This window comes from Chaetodon trifascialis, chromosome 9 (assembly GCF_039877785.1).
Source record: "Chaetodon trifascialis isolate fChaTrf1 chromosome 9, fChaTrf1.hap1, whole genome shotgun sequence".
NCBI lineage: Eukaryota > Metazoa > Chordata > Actinopteri > Chaetodontiformes > Chaetodontidae > Chaetodon > Chaetodon trifascialis.
In genome coordinates this window covers 24,343,994-24,368,423 of record NC_092064.1, presented here as the reverse complement: position 1 = coordinate 24,368,423, position 24,430 = coordinate 24,343,994, and the positions used below count along the sequence as shown (strand labels likewise).

At 43.1% G+C, this 24,430-nt stretch overlaps 1 protein-coding gene across 3 annotated transcripts in view; it reads right to left on the bottom strand.

Moving 5' to 3' along the window:
* Window positions 1-315: 315 nt before the first annotated feature.
* Window positions 316-24,430, bottom strand: part of stard13b (StAR related lipid transfer domain containing 13b) — a 30,613-nt gene continuing 6,498 nt past the window's right edge. For 2 of the 3 annotated variants that reach the window (XM_070971006.1, XM_070971005.1), the window contains exons 2-14: window positions 9,933-10,004; window positions 8,750-8,831; window positions 6,781-6,844; window positions 4,461-5,824; window positions 4,166-4,336; window positions 3,774-3,933; window positions 3,338-3,536; window positions 2,891-3,104; window positions 2,393-2,507; window positions 2,053-2,274; window positions 1,632-1,849; window positions 1,373-1,549; window positions 316-1,223 (exon numbers count right to left, since the gene is read on the bottom strand). In XM_070971006.1, coding sequence (XP_070827107.1) covers window positions 1,106-1,223; window positions 1,373-1,549; window positions 1,632-1,849; window positions 2,053-2,274; window positions 2,393-2,507; window positions 2,891-3,104; window positions 3,338-3,536; window positions 3,774-3,933; window positions 4,166-4,336; window positions 4,461-5,824; window positions 6,781-6,844; window positions 8,750-8,831; window positions 9,933-10,004 — 3,176 coding nt within the window. In that variant the 3' untranslated portion in view covers window positions 316-1,105. Of the gene's footprint in view, window positions 1,224-1,372; window positions 1,550-1,631; window positions 1,850-2,052; window positions 2,275-2,392; window positions 2,508-2,890; window positions 3,105-3,337; window positions 3,537-3,773; window positions 3,934-4,165; window positions 4,337-4,460; window positions 5,825-6,780; window positions 6,845-8,749; window positions 8,832-9,932; window positions 10,005-12,293; window positions 12,420-24,430 lie in introns of those variants that run through there. The other variant, XM_070971007.1, reaches the window with a different exon arrangement.

Genomic DNA, 24,430 nt, shown 5'->3' with positions numbered 1-24,430 from the left:
CTGACAACACTCACATCTCATGGGGTAAAAAATGAGGCCAAGGTTAATATTGATGAAATGAATTACTCTCTTCACAATTTCAAATCACAGTTTTAGCATCAAACTCAGTTAAGCTGTCCATGAAAGATCATACTGCCCCCAGTTGTGTGTTTTCTTTGAATGGCCAGTAGATGTCCCTCTCACCCCAGATCAGTGTGAATTGAATCACATGATCGTGGAATGTAAACATGTTCCCAGAGGCAGGACTGACTGACATTTCTTGTTTCATCGCTTTGATGTGGCAGCAAGATAAAGAATCAGTAATTACAAAATTTTAGAATTTGGATAGTTTTATTATAAAATGATGTCTCTTGTACTTGACTGCGCAATTGAGTACCCTTTAAGCAGGTATGATCAAGTCAAACCTTAAGTCAATCCTTTCACAACCACAGGAGGTCAAAGTTTAATAAAATTACACCCATTCAAAAATGACAATACTGAAACAAAGTAAAACCAGCTTACAATTTTGTACCATGTGTTTTACAGGAAAGATGACACAGTGAAATAATCAATATATAGGATATTAACATATGTATTATTTATCCCTTCACATATATACAATATATACACATCTCGTTTGCATGTACAGTATTTTCACACACATATATACAGACACTTGAGTCTATATCATAATTATAGCTTTAAATCTGAAATGAATAACATATACATGCTTCCCAGAAGCGTTTAAGAGCTTGAATGTCCTAGACATTGTAGATTAAAGCAACAGTAATACAATACTATTAATAGAGATAATAATTATCATAATATACAGGTTTAGCAACATGATGGTAAATAAACTCCTAATGCTAAGAACATTGGCAGGATGATTAATTTCCCACTGAGTAATTACTGTAAGCTCAGCACCCATAATGTGTCCTCTTTCGTCATTGTGCAAGTACAGAGGAGCTCAATATTATTTTCAGAGTATTTCTATCTGGAAAAAAAAAACTGACAAAACTGTGCTTTAGTTCTGGGGTCCTGTTTATGCCTTGTGTCTGCCTGTTAGCAATGACTCAAAGGCTCAATCTTGATCTCAAGGCTGAGCAGACACAATCAGCAAAGAGTTTCAGATTTTGGTCTCTGGGCCGTCTGTGATTAGTGGCTGAAAGGAGTTGCGGATGCGGGCAGCTTCTGCGGCACAGAGGTGACCAAAGGCTTTGTTATACCAGTCTGGAGTCCTTCCCCTGAAATCAGAACAGTACATTCAATATACTATAGTGTACATGTACATACAAGAAGCATCAAAGAAATATCACAAAAATGCAACTAAAATCACACGGATTTATTTTATAGGTAAGAAAAAAGTGGTAAAAGACTTAGAAATGAGGCTTACTTCAAGTCCACTCTGCAGATATGAGTCAGTCTGGACTTTCCTGAGCCACAGGGTTCGAGCAGGTAGCTGGACTCCAGGACTATAGCTCGTACACCTCCAACAGGAGGACAGTCCTCATGCTCTATAGACACAGAAACCAGGGAGCAGGCACCTTTGGGCAAGTCCGTCCTCCATGACCTTGAATTAACAGAAAATCAATTAGAGCTGCTTCCAAACAAAGTCTCTGTTCTTTAGTGTTTTCTTTTTTATCACCTCTCACCTGAGAACCACAAAGTCCCTGCTGGGATGAGGTGGCATGCGATTGAGGACGTACTGAAACACCTCTGTCTGCTTGTCCAATGTCTCACACACTTTCCACTGCAGCAGGTCCACATCCCACAGGTGGCGCTCTCGCAGCACACGGTTCAACACTACAGATGGCGGCGCTTCCACCTCCACAGACACTCTCCATCGTCTCAAAGGGTTCCCGTCTCCCACCTGGATGTGACGCACAGACAAAAACTATCAAGTTAGCTAGCGGATCTGAAAGCACGATCCATGCTTGAGGTATCAAGTATTGTGTTATGTTATGTTTTGCATTGTTGATATTCTGTTCAGAATATGCAGTTGATAAATGCCATTTTGATTATTATGAGGAACTCTCATATCTGAAACAATAATGAAGAAGGAGGAACACCAACCTTCTTATAGTAGAGCTCTGTGTTATCAGAGCTGCTGCAGGACATCCAGTATTTGGACTTTTCTCGGGCCTCTTTAAGCAGGTTCTGAAGTCTCCCCTCCAAATGAGTTTGGTACGTTCCATCATCATCTTCCAGCTGCTTGCACAGCTCACCAATTGTTGGTGCATGCAAGTCAGCCTCCACATATGAATTACGCGATTGAGTAACCATCTCATGAGGGATCTAATGGACGTATAAGAGCATGAGGTAAGACTGACAGCAAATATATACACAGAGTGGCCTGTGGTAATTGCATCCAGGCTTGAAATTCTTGCATCATTTCAACTTCAGGTTCTTGTACCTCAAAGAGACGGTTGCACTCTATGATCATATGAGCGAGGCCCTGTGTTGCTGCTAAGTTTTCATTCAGATCCTTCTGGTCGGGTCTGCCTGTGGCATACTTCTTCTGCATGGCCCTGGAGGATTATGGAGAGAAAAAAACAGTTATGAGGCCAGCAGAGTCCCCCTGTCAGTGTCCCCCACCAGTAAATAAACCCCTCTTCCTCTCTGCATGAAACCCCCTTTGATTCCTTTAGCAACAATTTCAACATGGTAAATTAGAGAACTTTGCTTTGTTTGTACACAGCATGATCTCATAAAACACTGGGCTTTAAACAGGGTGCTACGTCCTTTTAAAACCGGCCCAGAAAGAAAGCAATCTACTGCACCGCCAGAAACTCATTTTATGTCCATCTTTATGGAGTCATAGGTGAAGATAATCAAGCAGGAGTTAATAGAGTACATGCATTGCTTGTTCATTTTTTTGTGTAACACTAGAAGACATGAGAAAAGAAATTACTTTGGTGAGAGATTGTCTTTCTTGAGTATGTTGAGATGAAAAAGGGAGGGGGCCAGGCACACAGCGATGTTCATGGGTGTCATCTGGTTCTCCTCCACAGAGGAAGTGACATCACTGAGGAAACAGAGCAGTGTCTGCAGCACCTCTCGGTTTTCATCTGACATCAACATGATGGCTGCCTGGACAGCTTGCAACCTTTGGTCCTTTGGGACATCTGCACATTTGAAACAATTGATTTCTGTTATTTTTGCTTTCCAGACATGGTGAGAAGAGAGTAAAACAGCCATGAATGTCAAAGGTCATTTACAAGATTTGAAACTGCATCCCCACACAGTCACACAGTAACTTCAGGTGCAATTTCACATTGCTTGCCAAATTCAAACAAAACCAAGTGAGACATTGCATTAAAAACTGTGACAAAAGACAAAGAGAGATTTATGTCCTTACATTGGTAGATGTGGAGGAAGGTCTCTCCCAGCTTGCTGGTGAGCAGAGGCTCTGGCAGATCCCTGAAGAACTGCTTCACCATGTCAGCCACATCGTAGGCAGACTGATCCTCATAGTTCACATTGTCTGGAGAACTCTCATTCATATGCCTCAGAGCTTGAATCCGAGACTTCACCCCTGACTTACGAAAGAGACCCACCTGGAAGCAAACACAAGCATTACTGTTAAACTGACAGCTGGTGGCAATATGTAACTACATTGTACAGCAGGTGCACTCCCTGTGTTGTTATTATACTACTATATAGTGTGTCCACCTACAACCTGTTTCAGCTATTGTGCTTTGAAACCTTACACCACATTATACACATTAGATAAACCCAACCGTTTGTTACATCACATGCGTTCATGTCAGATGCAACCTGAGAGTGTGGCTGACCTGGTCAAGACACTGGCTCCTCAGGTACCGCAGGGCCTGCTGCAGGCCGAGGGGCAGCGGTTGTCCAGAACGCTGCACATGCACAATAAGAGGCACTCCGAACACGTTCTTGTCCTTATAGTCTGGTACCTTCATTCTCTTCATAAACTTTGGGACGGACCTAGGGGAGACATCAAATACATCTTTGACACCTTGCTTTAATAACTCAACAAGAGACTGTGATGGAGAATATGAAGAATATACAACATATACACATGAGCAGCTTGTAAGCCAAGAAGGAATCTGGTTATAGTCATTCAATCAGGTCTAATTATACCATATTGGATACACACACAAATTAACATGAATACAACAATTTGAGAAAACACAGAGATGAAGATGAGATGACTTACCATGTCCAGCCATGCTTGTTGGACATGGAGTACTTCTCCATGACTGCAGTAAGACGCAGCAGAGAAAACTTCTGCAGCAAACTCAGCTGGCCTGCAGACTGGTTGGTAATCTGCAGGGATGCCACTGAGTGACTTAGACGATTTGATATCTGAAAGCTGGGCCATCGTAACCTAAACCCATTAAAGATAAAAAAGCAAAGAAAGGGAAAAGCATTTTACTTTTTTTCCATAAAAGACTCAAAGCAATGTCATGTCAAATATTTCAGTACTTTCAATACAGTCCCGTGAGTCTTACCGATTAGGTCTTGTGAGTGAAGCACCTACTCCCGAGTCCCTCCGTTCCCTGAGCCTTGTAGATTCTGTCTCAGCAAGTGATACTCTGTCTCTGTCCCCATAACTAGGTGGTGTCTGGCTTTCTGAGACCGAATTTCCCTCAAAGTCCAAAGTGATTTGACTAGAGGACTGGAGGCCTCCCATATCTTCCCTCTCACCATCCACCTGCGCCGGCCCTTCTCCAACAGGTAACACATTCTTGGACCAGTGGTCCACTATCTGTTGCAGACCATTGACATGCAGCAAGATATCGTCCAGGTGAGGGAACAGGTCCTCTTTCTCCAGGTCTATTAGGTCTCCAGTGCTGGCGTATAAATGCGAGCCAGGAACATTATCGTACACACTGATGCGGCTGCCCCTGGAGCAGCACTGGGTGACAGGCCTGGATTCGTTCCTGAATGAAATCAGTGGGGAGTCCAGGTGCATGCTGCCTGTGTGCCAGTTGATGGAGGCCCCATTGGTAGGGGACAGGCTCTCTATGGACAGAGCTTTGGGGAAGGTTCCTGGCTTGTGGTCTTTGGGAATGTGGACCACCAGATCTTCATAGGAGCAGAATTCATTCCTGCGGTTTTCTTCTGCAACTTTATTCTCTTGGTTGCCTGAGAAGATGTCTATGTCCTCCAAATACATGCCACTGCGCTTGTAGTCAGCCCGGTGAGGCTTACGCTCCTTCATGCTGGGTGTGCTGACAGCGCTGCCACTAGAATGGCTGCTTCCCTCGCTACTGGACTGGGACGGCAGAATTTTGTTGGATGGCGTTTCCGGAGCTCCACCATCTCCATTTATGATCTCCACACACCGTAGCGTCTTCAGTGCCTGGGCTTCTTGCTGCAGCACTGGAGCGCTGATGACCAATGTCTTACGGCCCCTCCCCAGAGTCCCTCGGGAGCGCAGTGTCTCCATGCGCTTCAGGAAGTCTTTGGCACGGATGCGGCTCGTCTTGCCGTGCTTATCAGGTAGTGAGCCATAGTGAGTAATTTCTTTGGGGATATGAGGCATTGTGAGAGATGTAGAGTCTGGCATTGCTGCAGAATCCGAGCAGGTGCGATTGGAGCAGTCAGAGTCCTCCGTGCTGAGGCCCCTATGACCGCTGCCACCGCTGCTCTCGCTATGCAAAGAAGAGACCTCTGGCTCGCTGAGGTCTGTCAAAACACTCTCGCTGCTCGTGGTGGTTCTCAGAGGCACACCGTCTCTGGAGGGCTGACCCTCTCCCTGATTTCCCAGCAGACAGTCAATGTCCTGTAACCTGGACCAACGCCGGCTGCTCCACTCAAAGGTCCATTTGTCACTGATAGCAAACAGGTCTTCTTCATCAGAATCTTCACTCTGGGCAAACACAGATCATGTTACATCAATTAACTCTGGCCTACATGATTTAATTTGATAATTTTAATTCTTTTTAGTGATGAATGTTTCTATTTAAATCTCTCAAAAACGTATTACCATGCACAGTATGAAAATGCAATAATGCAGACTGATGTAAAAATAACTTATACAGCCACTTTGCATTTTTTTTCCTGCTTATGTTGCGAGTAGAACATATATTAACATTGTCCAGTTTACAAAGTGAGGCGCCTATAGAATCAGACAGATCACTGAAGCCACAAAAAGCAGTTAGATAAGAAGTGCAGGAAAAGCTGCAGGATGTGTCTGCTCAGAATTAATAACATTAAAGAGCCAAGAGTGATATAACACCAGACAAATAATTCCATTGACTTGAAGACTTTTCCATAAATAGACCAAGGCAAGAAAAAAATCATTAATATAAGCCAGCAGGCTAGATTCCAAAGCAGGGACGGATAAAAAGCAATCATGCTCAATAGGCATGAATACAACAATGGTACAATCTCAAATACCATAGAATCTAGGTTAAAAGGATGAAGCCAGATTATATTTGTGTTGGTGCAGGAAGCATATGCATAACTTCAGGCAGTTTATGTAAGAAAATACCACTTCTTACGGAGGCACTGACGTTCGTCTCTTATTTCTTGCACAGTTCAAATGACATTTCTGATATTCAAGTCAAGGGATTTAGCTTTCTGAGAGTTTAAAAACAACAATGTACATGAGGTACATGCTGTATTTCACAGATGGAAAACATGACACACTTCAGCCTGAGCTCTTGGCTGAAGAAAAAGTTTGGGGAGTGTGTGTTTTTCCAAAATGCATGTGGTGTCGTGTCACACTTGAGTTGCACTTTTCATTCAATAATTCCCTTTAAAAGTCAAAGACTGCAGGAGCATCGTTGTCATGCTAAAGCTCGCGACCGAGTCGACACTTACCTTCTTCTTCGGAAGGTTCACGTCCAGTTTCATAGAGGCACACTTGTTCAAGGTGTTGAGTCGCCTGAAAGAAAAATGGCGTGAGGATGAAAACGGTTCTGAACAAACAAGGGAAAACACCAGTTTCCTAATGAGCTCTCCAGAAATAAATCCCATTCCGTTTGCTATTTAAGTGTTAATTGGATCAGCTTCTGGTCTGGATGTGCAACCAGACCCAGCGGGAAATTCAGTTTGTCCTTGCCACAATCTCCTAAACCTAATGAACACCGGTAATTGACGGTTGCTCTGTTCTCTGTCTCTCAGCGGTGGATCTAAGTGATTGTGACTTGAAAGGTGGCGTGCAGTAGTTTGAAGAAAGGTGAATTTAAGGTAAACCGATGGATTTCTGTTCTAATTACAGCCCGGTTCATTCAGTATGGTCATAACCTACAGATGCCATTTTGAACTTGGCATGCAAATCATTTGATTCTTTCTAAATTTTTAGGCTTTGTGGCTTACACATAGAACATGCAGCTGGAAATAACACTTTGAAACACGTGTACAGATGTTCTGAGCACAGTTTTCCAAAAACAAATCTCTCAGAGAAGCAAAGAAACATTTCCAATATTTTTAATCAACCCTAAGTCTAAGCCTTGGAGCAAGTGCTTAGTTATTAGAGGTTTTGTGGGTGTGCAAACTGGGATATATAAAGTAACAGCACTAAAAACCGTACATGAACCAACAATAGCACAAGGGAAAAGATGACGACATGACAAAATACACTCTGGCTCATTGTGCCTTTGCCCTACACGAAAAGAAACCCATTTGTGGTATGATAATGACAAGCTTTAACAGCTCAAGATATTGCTACCAGTCGTTTTTGCAGATTGACAGTATTGTTCTGTGACAGTAAATGGCCTCAGATGGAGGCTGTAACTGTGTGTTGATGATAGGGGTTAGCCAAACAAAAAGTTCTCATGATTGTTACTGTAGATAGCGGGACCCAACTGAAGAAAAGGATTTCTAAGCTGGGGGCCCTTTATTCCACAGGCCTAAAGAGCTTTGAATGTGGTTGCTAAAATAGGAGGCTGCTTAGCCAGGGATCAGGAAGAGCACTCACATACATGAAATATCTAGCAGTTTCAATTCTATCAAAGACACCCACAGCATGTAGGGTGATATTTATTTTTGCACAGCAGACTGTAATTGCATAACTAACAACAAAGCCATCCTTATGTTACCATAGAGATGCTGGGAAGTCATGGGCAAAATCACGTTGGAGGTGGAACTGTTTCCAATTGTCTTCTATTTATCCCGTGGCTAGTTTGGAATTTAGATGAGTTGCTTTAGGGTTGTTTGGAGTCACAGTATATTGAGCTGTGTGAGGCAACCCAAACGCTCCTCCCGCTTCCCTCTCGGCATGGTTGTCACGGTTACTGTGGTAACTGAAGTGCTGTTTTCATCTCGGCTTGAAAAAGTACATGAGCCGTCTTGCCCTACAAGGGAGCGATGTGGAGCCACCAGTTGTTGGCTTAGCGAACTTTTATATTCTTAATGCTGTCTGGCTAATTGGGAAACACACACTCATCCACTATTCATCAGGCAGTTATGTCAGAGAGACGCTCAAAGTATTGAATTCCTGCCAACACTCTAGCAATTTATTAAACCTGTATGTCAGGCTAACATTTCAGTTCAAACAGATGAAGGTCTGATGAAGGTCTGTACAAACCGATGTAGGGATTTAATAAATGAAATAAATGCAACAGCAGCGTGTGGAAAATCTTACTGCCTTTGTGAGAAAATTAACACCCAAGAAAATAAAAATGACATAATGTTATGGTCTAACACTGTGAGACTGGTTTTTACTTTAAGGGCTAGAACTGCTCACATAGTTCTACTTCCTTTTGGCTTGAAAAATATTTGTGGCGTTGCCTTACATGACTCATGGATGAGCCACCGTCTTTGCAGTCTCAATGAAACATCTGTTTACCTGCAAAGTGGCTCCACGAGATCTTTGTCCAGGAAGTCATGGTCTCTCTTCACAGGAGTGATGTCAATGGGGAACTGGGAATCTGTGAGAAAAGAGGACAAAAAACAGAGAGTTGAAATTAGATTTGATATTTCAGTGGTTCTTTTTCAGACAGGATGAATGGAAAGAAAGATCTGGAAAACCACATTCTTTCCAGAAGCACAATGAAGGCTGGGAGACCATCAAACTTGTTTTGTATGTGATGCTAATGAGCAGAGGCAGAATTTGCCCAAATCACAGCGCTCAGGCTTGTGCAGGCATTACGTCTTGCTCTGGGTATGGGCCTCCTCTTACATAACTTAAGAGACTGAATCCAGACCCTCTGAATCTAACATTCCACCGCATTCATGAGAAGTCGTTAACTTTTTATGAAAAGCAGAAGCAGCAGTGAACGCTAGGACCTCAACAAGGCTCAGTCTGTTCTTCAAGACATTCAGATATACTGGAAGCTTTGAAACATGATAATAAGAGATTGCATCATTAATGTCATTTCTAATACACGACGCCCAGCATCAGGAGTGAAACTCTCGCACTCTGCTTTGCACTCCAACAGCCATTATCAATGCACGTTGCTTGAGCTCTGAACAACAAACTGTCAGCAAAAATATATACTGCAGCACAGCACATCAAAAGTCTGGCATCGGCACAAAGATCTGAGGAAGCAGAGCTACTTTAAGCGCTGATAAAACCCATTTCTTCCCATGACTTCAGTCTTAAAGCACAGAAGACATGTTTATGTAGTAACCGTCTCTTGGAAAAGATTAAACCTTAAAAGCAGCTGATGTTCCGCTTGTTTTGTGGTGTCTGTGGATCCGACTGGAGCCGTAGCTCCGAGGCTTCCTGAGGACAGTTGTGTAAATGAGACTCACTCTGAATACAGGGTTTTGTGTACAGCCTTGGGGACTGGGGTGACACACCAGATGACACTGTTCACCATTATTCACTTATCATCTTAAAAAGGCCACATTGAAGTAAAGTGCTTTGTTTCATAACAGATATAAAAAAGCTAAAACAAAAACACTGCTTTTGGTTTATAAGAGAGGCCTTTTATTGGTGTGCTACTTCATTAATCTCTATCTTTTACCCAAACATGTCTCCACTTTGTGATGAATGTGTATGGGAGTTTACTGAGTGCTTCTCTTACCTTCAAAGAGCTGAGCATACTGGGGAAATCCTGCTGCCCGCAGCCAGTCACACGCCTCTTTCGCCTCAATTTCTGAAACACAAGAAAGTGCATGTTTTTAAAAAAGGAATAAAAAGTGAAACACAACCACAAAATGTCACTTTCATTTTGAGAAAAGCACTGGAGCGTCAACTGAAGCAGCCAAAACCCCTCCGCACCTGCAAACACAACAGACTTATGGACGGACGCACAGACCTGGGTCATTCTCTAACTGAAACCCCCTCCGGTCTGATTATTCTGAGATTACATGGATGTGATGATGACCCTGCCGGTCAGTCTGTCCGCATGGAGGCATCTCAGCTCGCTCACATGAAACAGCATGGGACCTTATATAACCATCTGCTGCCTTCTTACTTTTAGAACAACATATATGATATAAAAACAAGCTGAAGACTTTAAAAGATAAAATAAGCACACACTGCATAGAGCCAGAGATACTATCATGTGTAAATCACAGACGGAAAAATGACACAAACCTACAGATCAGAGCTCTCTTAATAGACTATCACATGGAGTTTCTGTTGACCCCAGCGGTCAGGATCACAAGGCCGTCGTGCTGAACTACAGACCGAGCCGTCTGCAGCCCTCAGAGGCAGCGATGACAAGAAGAGGAAACAGACCATTGGCACCTTTGCATTAATGCTAATAGAGGTGGGTGCCATTTACCGCCTCAGTGAGACAAATCTCTGACACACCAGTGCTACGGTACACAGTCTGCTTTACATTAAGAGAGGAAATATATCCGTAGATATGTTTAACAAATACGGAAGAAGGAAGAACAGAATAAGGAAAAGGTAAACATTATATTTCACCTAAATTATCACACCAGTAAGGTGAAATTTACTCTTTAAATGGTTCTAGAAACAGTTTTCCTTCACTTTATTGTAACAAAAGCAGAAGTAAAGGTCTTCTTACCGGCTCCAGCGCTTCCTCGGCTAATACATTTCCCACTGCCTCTTATTCTTACACACACACTTGAGACTTAGCCAGATTTCCACAATGTAAAGAGCCTAAACATCCTGTCAATGAAAAATTAACAAACAGCTCTCCCGTCACACTTTGTGGTCTAAGTCCCACTCCCCGTCTGTGCCTGTCACACTACAGCTGAAACACGAGCCGAGCTCATTCATCACACAATACTGTGTAATTACAGCGACTGCAACCTTGCAATGAAGATACTGCTATCACCCCTTTTTCAGAACTGTTGATTCAGGACTCACCTGCGCTGCTTTCACGTCTGTGTTACAGAGAAATCAATGAAAAGTGACTTTGGTCTTCAGACTGACCAACAACTGAATAAATATTAACAGTTCCCTGTGTCCTTGGCTGACAAAAACAGTGTAGTGTTTACCCCCTTAACCAGCAGTTGAGTCAACATGTGTACGCTGCCTCTCTGCTCTGTTCCCACCTGTATCACCAGGAGCTGAAGGCTTTCTGTTCAGCTAGGTTTCCCTCCCAGGTGGATAATATCAGACTTGTATTATTCAACTGCAGCTCGTAGTGAGAGCGCTGCCAGGTCCTCTTGTGTCCCACAGCCGCAGGTTGGACCACTGGGAGCAAGTAACATGAGCTGGGAATTCCTCTCTGTTTGGCATTCTGTAACACGAAACCGAGACATTCTGTCCTCTCATCCTCTCTCTAAGGAAATCTCTTGTGGATAAAAGGCTGGGCGGGCATCATGCCAATGAATGAGAACTTGTGTTTGCTCTCCACAACCCACAGCTTTAAAACTGTGTACAGTATAAAATTACAGTTTCACAAAGAGATGAAACCCACTTTTGGCTTTGACACAATGCCCCATAATGTCAAAAGCTGTGTGCTAAAGGATCTACCGCAAGGGCAACTTACAACCTTTACAGTTCACTTTATGCAACGCTCACTATCAAGCGCGTGGGTTATGCAATGCATTGCTGAGATATGACATGTTACGAAGCGCCGCAGGTAAAGATATGGCACATTTGGGACAGCGCTCTGGCTGAGCTGCCAAAATGATGACAGTTTTAAGGCTTGTTCACATTCCATTCTTTCACGAAAATATTTACAGCCAACTACATGGGTGAAAAGTTTCAAATATTTCAAGATATGCTTTGTTTTGTCCTGAGCTGCATCTGTCAGACAGCAACACATCGTGACTGACAGTAATGCTCTTCCCTTCATACTCTTTTAAAGAACAAAATAAACTACCAGATTCATTCATTACGACTTACTGTGACTAAAAGCAAGCCGTCATCATCACTGAAGCGCAGGCCTTAATATGTTCACTCTCCAAAATCCTTCAATCAACTCGAGCTTATTTCCGCTAACAAATGATTGTGTACTTACGGGATATTTTCATCATACAGCCAGAGAGGTTCATATATCCGTCCAGACTTTAAGAGTGTCTCTCAACATGTCAGAGCATCTTCATTCCCACGCTGAGCCACATTCCTGCTCGCTCTCTGAACACAGCTTGCAGTTTGAACTCAGATCTACAGCTCCCTCTTTCCCCTTTCTCTTTCCATCTACCCCCAACCACCATGTGCCTGTCCCGACACTAAATCTCTCCTTCAACCCACCCCTTTCTGTGGCTGGCTCCCTAACATTCACCCCTCTCCCTTCCCCCTCAGCTTCTTGTGCCCGACCCTCCTACCCAGCTCTGCCCACGACAACTCTTTTATACCCCACTCAGCACATTTTTGGCAAAGATGTATGTGAGCGCTGTCTCTGAATTCTGGGACTCTTTAAGACCTTGTTTTTAAATGTGAAGAATTTACAACCATTCGCTAATGTGTTCCTTTGTTTTCAGTCGTTTTGGCCAGATTACATAATGTTAGCTTTTACAGTCTTTCAAAATTTCATCCAAGAAGTGCTAACACTGTGGGAAACATTTCATTTAAACAAACAAAAGGGAGGCATGGTCTTGCGGAGTCCAGATGTTGTTCCAGCAGATCGACAAAATGGAAAAAGGCAGGCAGCTGAACCGGGGGAAAACCATGACATAAACCGCCAGCAATCAGCAGCAATGAATCACGCTGAGGCACTGGGCTCACAAGACTCTGCGCTAACATCATCAGAGTGATATACTCGTCTGTTTCACCTCCGTCTCAGCCTCTTTGTCTGAGGCAAAATCAATGAATGAGAGGAATTGTGCGATCTGTGTCATCTGAGACAGTGACAGCGTTGTTGTGTCACAAAACAAAGAACAGGTTATTTCAAGAATATCTGAAAAGGTTTACTTAAAAGTAATGAATGAGAGAATGTGGCTGCAAATATATAAATATAATGTACAAATAAAACACAGATTTCTAGGTAAACAGAATCTGCCCAAGCTTACAATGGAAATTGTAGAGAAGAGAGAAAAAGGTAAGTGAAAAAGGTTGAAAAATATATAAAAAAAAACATGGGGAGGACATGGGAGACATGCTCACATAAATCAAAGAGGACACAGAGAAGGGGTCTGCCAATAGATTACATTACAATACAGTGAGTTGGTAGTCTTTGTAGACTTACACATTCATTTATATTTCTACATTTCCCTTACATGAGACTCCTGAATGTGCAGTCCTGACTAAGAAAAGATCCATTTTCATTTGCACACCTGCTGTCATTTTTTCCCCAATTCAACAGGCCAATTTTACATTATAATATGAAAAGCGAGATCACAAAAATCTATGACATATAAGGAAAATCTATTAGTATAAACATGTGGATAAAATGACCAGCACTTTCAATTACTGGGGTTTGCCTTGGCATTCTGATTACGTAAGGACGTCACATCCATCCAGAATTTCCTGCAGCGTAAGTAGAATTCCATATGCAGCCCACTTCCACTGCGCCCGTCGCTCCGTCACTCTACCATGTAAAACACAACTCGTCTGACCTATTGGGGCCGTGGCTGGACGTAAAGCTGCAAACACAGACACAATGACGCAGGCAGTCCACTTTAGTCACCTGAACAAATTTAACAATAAATGCCCTCAGCACGTATCAGGGCTTTAAAAGCACTGTAAAACAAACTATGTAGACCCTTGCAAATGTCTGTCCATTCCTCCCCCACACGGCACTGCTGGAGAGACAACACAATGAATCAGCCGGAGGAATATATCAGTCAAAAAACACACAGACTGTAACCGAGCACCGAGGTTGTCTGTATCGAAAACACCTGGAGAAAATCAGAGCGAGCCAGCAATATGGAAAAAAAAAGATTCCACATGTGGGCCGGCGGAGAGGTGTCGTCACGCCAGGAGGCGTGGAGGAGAGGCCTCTCTTCCTCTTTATGATGCTAATTGCATACAGACACCCACTCACAGAGCAGTCAGCCTTACTGTAAAAGTAAGACTAGACAGACAGCCAGGGGAAACACACTGCCCCCTCTTCCAGTCTGCCCGGAAACCACAACTTCTGATGTCTCATGTCCAAAATAGCCCAACATTTCCTTCTGTCTCATGGTTGGCAATTGGGCAAAGGGGAGCAAACAGGAAGCACAAATACTGATGAATGATAGCAAAAAGACGGACGGGGCGACGAGAAGCGATGTGATCGTACAGGAGGCGAGAAGATTTGTTCTCTATTTAAAAGAGTTCAGGTCCTCTGAGGGGAATGCTGGAAATGCACATGGTGGATTAATACTGCAGTGCTCCGTGCAATTCACCTAATGTCGTGGGAATAAAGCCTGGCTTTTTTAATTAACAAAGCTCTCCACGTCCTTCAGACTCAATATGCCACAACCATCAGCGTAACGGGAGGTACCACCCATATCACAACACGTCTTCATTTCCCAGCATTCTCATCACCTACAAGGTGTTGAGACAAAGGACAAAAGCCAAATCTAAGAGATTATCTGTCTACAAAGGTGAGTAACAACACAGTGCCTTTGTGGATGTGACTTTATTCTCCGCAGTGATTGGCACATGAGCTGGCTGGCTCGGCAGGCCCAGTAATTACAGAGAGCCGGTGTTGAATCACCCACGGAGTTCCAGCCCCTCATTTGATCCCGCGGGGTACACAGGGGACCTGTTATCCTGCAGTCGACACGGGATGCAGGTTTAAAATGATCAGCTCTAGTCGCCGTTGCTAAGACAACAAAACAAAATTTCCTCAGATACAAATGAGATAGCAAATCCTGGGCCCGCTTCTGCCCTGTGGTCCACAGTGACCTGTGGAGAGCTCCTTTCAGTGGACCACAGGTCTCCAGTAACAAGTGGATATACAAAGCAGACATCAATGCCTCCTGGAGGACGGGGACTTGAGGACAAATACTGTGCCAGCCCAGGAAAAGCCAGTGCCAAGGAGGCATTAGCATTCTGAACCAGCCCAAGTCAGAGTTTCACAGACATCCATGATTCATTTTAGAGCCACTTCATACATCACAGATCAGCCTTTCAAATAAAGCACATATCACCATCATTGCTCTTTAATTTCTTTCCTTTCGATTTTAAGTATAAACACAGCTCAGTTGAGGAACCTTGGTGTTTTTTGACGACTCCACTGGTGAAAGGTCCGCCTTTCACTTCGCAGCAGACACACACACACTCACAGCAAGAGCTTATTGATTCTGAGGGTAAATAACATGGCTATGTGAGCTAGGGAGCTGCTGTTGTTGACCACTGCCAAAGCCTGCTGGGTCAAATGTCATCTGAGCTGTGTTTTTCTCCTGAGGTCCTGTATTGAATTCAAACAAGAGCAGCACAGCTGTGGTAACACTCTCCTTCACCTCTGAAGGACACCCAGAGAGAAAGTTCTTTCATCTTCAGGGGTAACAACCCATCAGCTCTCTGCCTCTTTCTTTGCCTGTCTGCCTCTTTTTGTCTCTCTCTCAAGTCTGGAAATACCCGTCACAGCTTTTACATCATGTACATGTTACTAACGATAATACAATGCACAGTGACAACATGAAAATACCTAGACGTTCATTCACGTCCTTATTCCTGTGCAGTGTCGGTAACCAGTAGGCTCATAATAAAAGCCAAAGCTGATTCATTTGTTTCACACAGTCCTGCCTGAGAGCACAAACTCAAGATGGATGACGGCTTGAAGGAGGGTAGTACAGTTAAAACCATGTGGGGTCAGCATGATGTTGTAAACTGTGGAAAAATCACTTAAGTGTTTCCAAAAACAGACATTATATATGTTCCCAGTCACCGAACAACAGCCGGGGGGAGAAACGGGAAAGATTATCAGAGTCACTGTCTCGTCCTACCACAAAAAAACCTTTCAGTGAGGGCTTTACAAATTATCTCAGACCCAAACTGCAAAGTGATAGCTGAAGACAAATAATGGGCTTCGATGTGTGGGCTGCGTGGCCTCTGAACAAGCCAAGGCTTCAAAGTTCAAACCATTAGCTCTGCAGTGTTTTCACCAAACTGGCTGCAGTGTCTCACATTCACTCAGTTTTGAAGAAATGTTCTAACAGCCGCATGTTGATTCCCCACGGTCGTTTAGCAAACAGCAAAAACTGAGGAAAGCGTCGAGTGTACTGCAGCTCCACTGACAGGTGGTCTCCTTCTGCCCCTTTGGTGACTCTACAGGACACTTTGGAACGTGACTTCCAGCAGACACTTCAAGAGAAGTGTCTTTTACTGGAAAAGGACCTCTGACCCCAAACCTCAAGGAGGGAGGGGACATCTCAGCAATTTCCAGATCTACAAGTACCCCCCACTTAACAGCCAGCAGCCAGGACAGAGCAGAAATCAATCAGCAGAGCTTTCTGTGAAATACATACAGCAGCGACTTCCAAGGCATGATGCTTAAGCTAAACACTTCCAGACACTGGACTGCAGCCATGTTCCCACGCATGTTAAAGTGTTTTGGCAACCATCTTGGAGGCCTTTATGAGAGATTTGCTTTCTTTGGTGATAAAAACATCAACTTTGACTTTAGGAGATTTCCTTTTTCATTTCATCCAGGCGTACCTCCACTAACCCTGGACTATTTCTCCAACCCAGTGTTGATCTTTGTAGAGTAATCACTGTGCTAGATGTTCAGTTATACACTCTATTCACAGATAAAGAAGTAACAGTGCAGGATGAATAATGCAGGCTGGACATGATAAAAGACATCAAGGGCTTGCTATCTATGATATTCAACAGTTTTCTTCTCTCAGAAGGGGTCATTTTAGCCAAATTCGTATCTATATTCCAAAATATTCTTTATTAAAGTGAGCTCTTCAACCTTGATAGCATCATGAAAAATCTTCCCAGGAGGCATATAAACAGAGAGAAAGCCTGATGAAACAGATCAGCAGAGGTATTGTACCTTTGGGCATCTGTGCTGCCCTCAGTCCAGATGTAAACCTCAGAAACTCCAGAAGTTCAACTCTGGACCTGCCTAACTTTCCCCCAGCTCCCTTTTCTGGTCACAAACATCCCTTGAAACTCCGCTCTCACCTCTCTCCCTCAGCCCTGAGCTTCTTCAGTCGTCTTTTTAACTCCCCCCTCTTCCCTTACGCCTGCTCCTTAACAGCTGGCTCCTTCAGTGTCCCACGTGTTCATAAAATTTACTGTATCTCTCTTAAGTCCTACCAACATATACCACAAGTTCCTAGAGGTGTGTGTTTGAGTGCGTCCTGATTTGAAGTCCACACATGTCTTGTTTTACGTGAAGTACAGTAGGCTGCATGCCTTGCCATGTCACGCTGTTTTCCCACTCATAATATACGGTTGTGTCGCTGTAATTCTTCCTTCCCTTTGATAGCCTATATAAACACTGTAATTTGGTTTTCCAAGAGCGCCGTATAACACAACTAAAGTGGGATGACTATGAATTACTGACAAACACTCAGCCAGCTGACCTGAAATCTCGGCTCAAACATGGAAAAAGACTGAGTGGAAAGTTAACTCGTCTTCTGCAAGTCCTTGCAACCCACAGAGTTGAAAGACCTTTAAAGTTTAGCGGATGCTAATAAGCACAAAAATTCTGCAAACTAACACATGATGTCTCCTGTGTGACCACAGCTCTGTAAAGTACAGGACACGAGTAAAAGAGAAGAAGAAAAACATCCAGAAGAAACTCCTCTGAAGTCGAATCCTGCAGAGCTCCATTAGATCCACCTCCCTCTCACTTGGACCGGATCCCAAAGGGGACTACTTGGGGTTCCCTCCTTCTCTGAGAATGGCCTCTGAGAGTCAGAGGGTAGAGAGGGGGCCAATGTCAGAACAAGGGCCCCTACCGTGAGAAAGCACTCTCAGGGACCTCCACAATAAAAGCACGGAGCCATCCCTAGGGATGCTGGTCCTAATTAACGACATCAAAGTGAGCGGCCACAGGACTCAGGAGCCTGGCGGCACGCAGGCAGCTGGTTACGAGTGGCAGCAGAGATGATGGCACGGTCAGCATATGTTGTCGTGTATGATGAGATGCAGCGTAGCTTATCAAGAATGCATCTGCTGAAAGAGCAAAGTGAATGTTCTGCTTTATCAGAGAGTTCACAGAGTCTCTCCCTCACACACACACACACACACACACAGACAGAGCATTAATAGAAGATGTGGGACAGTTTGGCATGTGTGGCCATCAATGACAGGCTGTGTTCAGACAGTCACTCCCCGGCTAAAAGGCCTATAAAAGAGAAGAGACAGCGGCTGAATGTCTGTGGTCTGGATGCACGCTGTCTTTGCGCCTCTGTCAGTTTTTCCCAGCTAATCACATGTAATGTACATTTCTACCACAGGAAGGCAGCCAAGTGCTGAACTCGGGCACAGTTTATCCGCAGATGATGAGAAAATGTATTGTTTGATGAATACAGACTGTCCAATATATGAGGTGCAGCAACCACCATGCCTAGATATAATGTGCCTTTAAGTGCAGCCTGAAATAGCAGTTATCTAATCAATGCAAATCAATGTGGAGCATGGTACACATCCGCTGAATGTTACAAAACCTTATCTTTAGATAGGCGGATGTGGATGTTTGGATCCTTCTGTAAGACGCATTCACTAACCTTAAAATTTATATAAGCTTTATATAAGAATTGAACATATTTGGTGTATGTTTTGCTGGATGTAGGTTAACAAGGCTTTTTTTTCCCCAGTGAATTAGCATTTTCTAATCTGTGGAATGTAAAAGACCTGAGAACAGGAGAAGTTTTCCATCATGGCTCTGTTAATATGTGACTTTCCGTTCCTGTCACAGTGCAGCGGCGGCCTTTCGGAAAGCTCCTCTTAGTAAATGATTAGCCCTGCACATGTGGCAGCTGTCAGCTACTCTGAGTGTGTGTGTAGGCGGGAGCTACACCGATTCACACACAGGACAAAATTTTAAGGGGAGGACATGAGCTCAGCCTGCCGCCTACAGGCAAAAAGTGGGAATCTGCTTAGGAGCTTTATGACTGTAACCTTTATCTACCCGCGGTTGGTTGGATTGAGTCATTCCCGGCCGTTACAAGACTCTTGAATCATTTACTTTTTTCTTTCTTTTTTTTTTTTTAATCAGTGAGCCTGGAAATTACCAACCAACTGCTGGTACATTCTGACTTCAGTAACAGTGGCTAATGATTAAATTAGCAGTAAATTATCAGGACTCAGCTTTAATGATAAACATCTATTTTCTGAAACTCTTTTCCTTTTCAGTGACAGCCTACACAGACAGACAGAGCCGGTAAACACAGGCAGGTCCCAAGTCAGTGCTACATGCTAAGTCTGTGAAGATACATAATTGCCATAGTTAACTGTTGTAGCAATTAGTATCATACTTTTCCATTTTATACTAACAGGAAATGCTGCGATGATGGACATCAATCAAACTGTCAGTGCCAATTGAATTTCAAAAAGAGAGGGAAAACTGTCTATTTTAAGATATAATTATGCTCACAATTTCTATTCTGTGCCGTCTCACTACCACCCACAATATATTTTAAATGTTTCCAGCCGTGAGCAGTTTCCATATGCATTGTGGGAAAACAGTGTCCATCAACAGCATCCTCAAAAAATGAGAGTATGTATGCTTTCGGTCTGGTTTGAGTACACTTTATTTTGCCACTCATTGCCTTTTCCAGCGTAAAAACACAACGTGATTAGAATGAGTATGCAGTGTGGATTTGGGATAAAGCCGTGATGTTCCTTCCCGCCTCACGTAACATTATTTTTGCATTGTTTCAATGCATATTTAATACCTGTTCAAGACAATCAGCATCCAATTTAAGTACAAAACAAGAGTTCAAGGTATAGGTTTAATTAGCTTAAGTGTGATTACAGTAGTGCTAGAAACAAAATTGTTAGAATTGCTTTTTGCTCCATGACAGTTTTATTTACTGGCCTCTGAAGATAGCAAACAAAATTTGCATATCAATCACATCCACAACACAGAGGTTCATGAATAAAAGATAAACTGGGTTTGTGTGTACTAAGTAAACAATGCGTAAGGCTACATCTTCGCTCATCATCAAACCTCCATTTGAATGAAGGAGCAGTTATATTTGTTTCACACACAGATGATCTAACGTGCCACATGTTGTCGCAGACCGCTGATGAATAATTCAGTGCTTGTGGAAGAGGAATCTTGAGTGGGAGAGGACATAGTCTAACCAGATTCCTCAACTTAAAGAGCCCTTTTTATCATTACTGCCTCTCAATAGACAGAACAATACCAAACCCTTTTCAGGGCTGGTTTCAAACAATTATCCAGCCACTAGTCAGAGAACGAACAGAGGAAGAAAGGTAGAGCTTGTCCTCTTAACAAGCTGAAGTGTTCCTGTCCGCTCTATGCTGAGCATTTAAAATCTACAAATGTGTAAGTGTTCCACACTATTATCCCGCTCCGAAACATCTTGCTTCTAAGTGGGTTTTCGCTGCTGATAAAGGGCGTTTAGAGTTTGCAGAAGTTTAAAACTTTGTCACTGAACTTCTCTAACCATGATGCAAGGCAGTTGGTGTTGATATGACCAGCACTGTTAGTAAAATATAGTTGAATATAGTAAAAATATGCAAAACTGTATTGACAGCAACGTAAGATTGCACAATGCAAGAAGAGTAAAAACACTGACGGGTGCCAGCAGGAGAACAAATGTGGCGGATAGTACGTTAACCTGAAAGACACAAGCCTTTCAGTAATGACGGCCAAATAAAAGGCACGCTTTGTAACTCCAGAACACAGACACATTCATGATAAGCACACAGCTGCCACACAATAAATTGTGTCATTTGACTAGAGAGGCACAACGTCCTCAACCATGGCAGAATGCACTAATGGCCTTTCCAGGGCAGAGATAGGAGCCCGCTGGCTGCACCGAGGTCAATAAGCCATGAAGAAGGGCCACGGAGGGGTCACAGTGGACAGGGGTTCTTGACCCAAACACAACAGCTCCTCAAAAAGAGCCAAACAGCCGGAGTCAGCGAGCGAGCTTTTAGTCACGGTGTAGCATTCAGCTGCTCAGGACTTCCTGCGAACTATCTGTGAATTGTCTGGTTTTCTCTACAATGCAGCTCGGTGCACAAGGAACAGATGACAAAGAATCATCTAATGCAATAAATATTGAGGGATTTCTTGGCATATTACCATGAGATTCATTCATATTCAAACATACATTTCCTGACATTCCTTAAATTCCATAGCAAATCCTAGACAGTTAAGACCACCAATGCAAGAACAGAAGTTCAAACAATGGGCCCTATGAGACCTGAATAATATAAAGATATATTACTTAGAAGAGCCAAAGGCAAAAACATGCACGATAACAATCAACCAATTTTCTATTGGAAAATAAATAAATAAAAGTATATGACAAATGTGCTATAAAATTTCTAAAAATTACAATGATTTGCTTAAAATTTGGGTAAACAAGTCAAGATTTTTTTCCTATGATGGCATAAATAGCTCATTGACTCACAAAGCATGGTCAGTCCAGAACAGTATATAAAAAAAAATATGTAAATGAAATATAGAGCGTCTGCATGAGTAGCAGCAACAGATGCAGAAATCCCGCGAATCTGGACTCCAGATGGGCCGAGCAGGGACGAATCGAGGCAGACAGAGCAGAAAGCTGCAGAAACACAGGAGCCCTTCCAGAGTGATGAAGTATGGAATACTCCTTCAAAGTCTGAGGAATATTTTCAGGAAAGGAGACACATTCCTCCACAATGAAAACCGGCCCTTTCCCTTACACAACAATCCCACTGCGCAGCACTCAAACGCCTGTCTCTTTCCATCTTGCTTCACACAGCTGTGCATTTATGTCCATTCACTCTCGAAGCTGATGAGATACACTGGTAAGAATGTTTGGACGGTAGGAACTTGCGGGTCTTCAGCCTGTCCTCATAGCTCATCACAGCAGACTGCACAAAAACCCACACACATAACTTCGGAGACTCTGAAATGCCATCAAATCGGAAACATGACTAAGACCCCCACAGGCTTGCCTGGAATTTGGGGTGTAACAATACTGAGTGACTCTGCCCATCACCATGGCCCCCACTCACTTTCAACCTGCTATGTCAACAGGGCTGGCCAGCTGGAATGCAGGAGCTGCTGCAACACATGGAGATCAGTCCTGCACACTCTGCAGTCAGTCCCCTAAAATACTACCTTGCTGCTATCGCTCACATTTCATACAGGCATGCTTCACACAAGGTGAGACATGACGTACGAAAGGAAATAAGATTCATATATCGCTGCCCTCCTGAGGAAAATGAAGAAAAATTACCACACTGCAAAATAATTGCTCAATTAAGGCATTTAAGGCCAGTCAGATTAAAAACTACAATTACCAAAATTAGGCATAATCACAGCACTTTAGACAGCCAATAAAAACAGATGTGAGACATTAGGTTTCTCACAGTTTTATCTTTTTTTTTTTTAGTTTTGTATCTCCTTAGGAACCGACTCCTTGGAGAAATGTATATAATCGACCATATTCAAGGAACATGAGTGTTTGTATTCACGTTCCTCAACAAAATGCTTGATATCATGTGTGATTCTTTCTTTTTTTTTTTTTTTTGAATTTATTTTTTATTGACATTCAGTAGCAAACATTTATAGACAATACCTCATATGAGCATACATCTAGCATCTGTTGTCTGCCCTATGTGCGATTCTTTCACTGGAAAGTTAATTTAAAGCCATTTACAGCCTTCAGCTTTTGTTAGTTAATGCTGGTACATTTCTAGCATTTTGACACTTTCACACACTGGGTAAAAGTAAAACACCTCAGTACATGAAGCTTCTTGTCTCCAGGTTTTCTTTTTCCACATTTGCAGCAATTTGGTGTTGTGATTTTCCATGAAACAGTTTTATGGAAGATGAGGATTACGATTGTATTCATTTATCAAAGCCTAATGGTCACTTTGAAAGCAGTGTAAAACCACACAGAAAAACGGCAATGAAAACTGTCATATCAATCAAATCTACTTTTAAATCACATTTAAGTAGCTAAAATGTCATGCTGACAATAAATGTGCAAGTAAAAGCTGTTTTAATTACTTTTCAAAGAATCCTAACACCCACTTCAAACATGCACATATTTTCAGTCCTTGTCACAGATGACCCAAATTGTTGGTTTGCTGTCAAACCAGGCTTCAGCGATCTGAAAACACATGCCGGGTTACATGACTGCACACGCCCGCAAACATCAGATCATGAAGATTTCCACCGAAAACAAGTGTGCGTACACAAGGCTCCCGGCCATCTTCACACATCAATCCAACAGCAAGGTCTGCGTATCCTTCACGTCGCCACAAAACATGCATCATGCGCTGCCTCAGTCCTCCGTGCGGATACAGCACACACAAGAGGCTGCATTATCTGACTCATGCTCTCCTCAGTGTGACTGAGGGGAGAACTATGCTGTGTTGCCATCTGATGACTTAAGTCTCTTATTCTGTAGAAAACGCGGCCGCCCTTTGATTCAGTCTGCGTGCTCACACCTGCAGGAGGGAGCAGGACTGCTAGCGCTCTGTCCTCTCTATTGTTATGCTGCCCTGCCCCCTCCCGGGACTGGCCAGGTGAATGCAAAGGAGTTACAGGCCTAGGAGAAAGATAATGGGAGGTCAGGCCACGTTCTAGAAAAAAAAAAAAAAAATGTCACCATTGATCTCCCGGCAACACACAATGAGTTGGGTCATATAATCACTGATATCTCTTGTTTACATTGTGGGCTTAACTCTTGTTACCTAACTGAGCACGTATCACTGCACCCTTGACTACCTATTGGCTGAAGGTCAAGTTTGAGTTTGTCTACAGTAACACGCACACACACACTTTCTTATGATTACTATTCCTTATTTCTGCCTCTATCTTGAAACAAATCAACAAGGAAAAAGCTGAGCTGAAACACAACGCTTCCCTTGTTCACTTGCCACCAGGTTATCCTGCTCTCTCATATTCATAGGCGTGTGTCATGTCTTATCCACCACATGTTTTGACTACCAGCTTGCTTAGCTGTTAACTGCCAGCATTCCTGGAAGTATGACAAAGACAGATTAATTTAAACAGAATACCTAACAGCTGGCTCTTCAGCCAAAGCCAAAAAAGGCTGAGATCCAACCACAAGA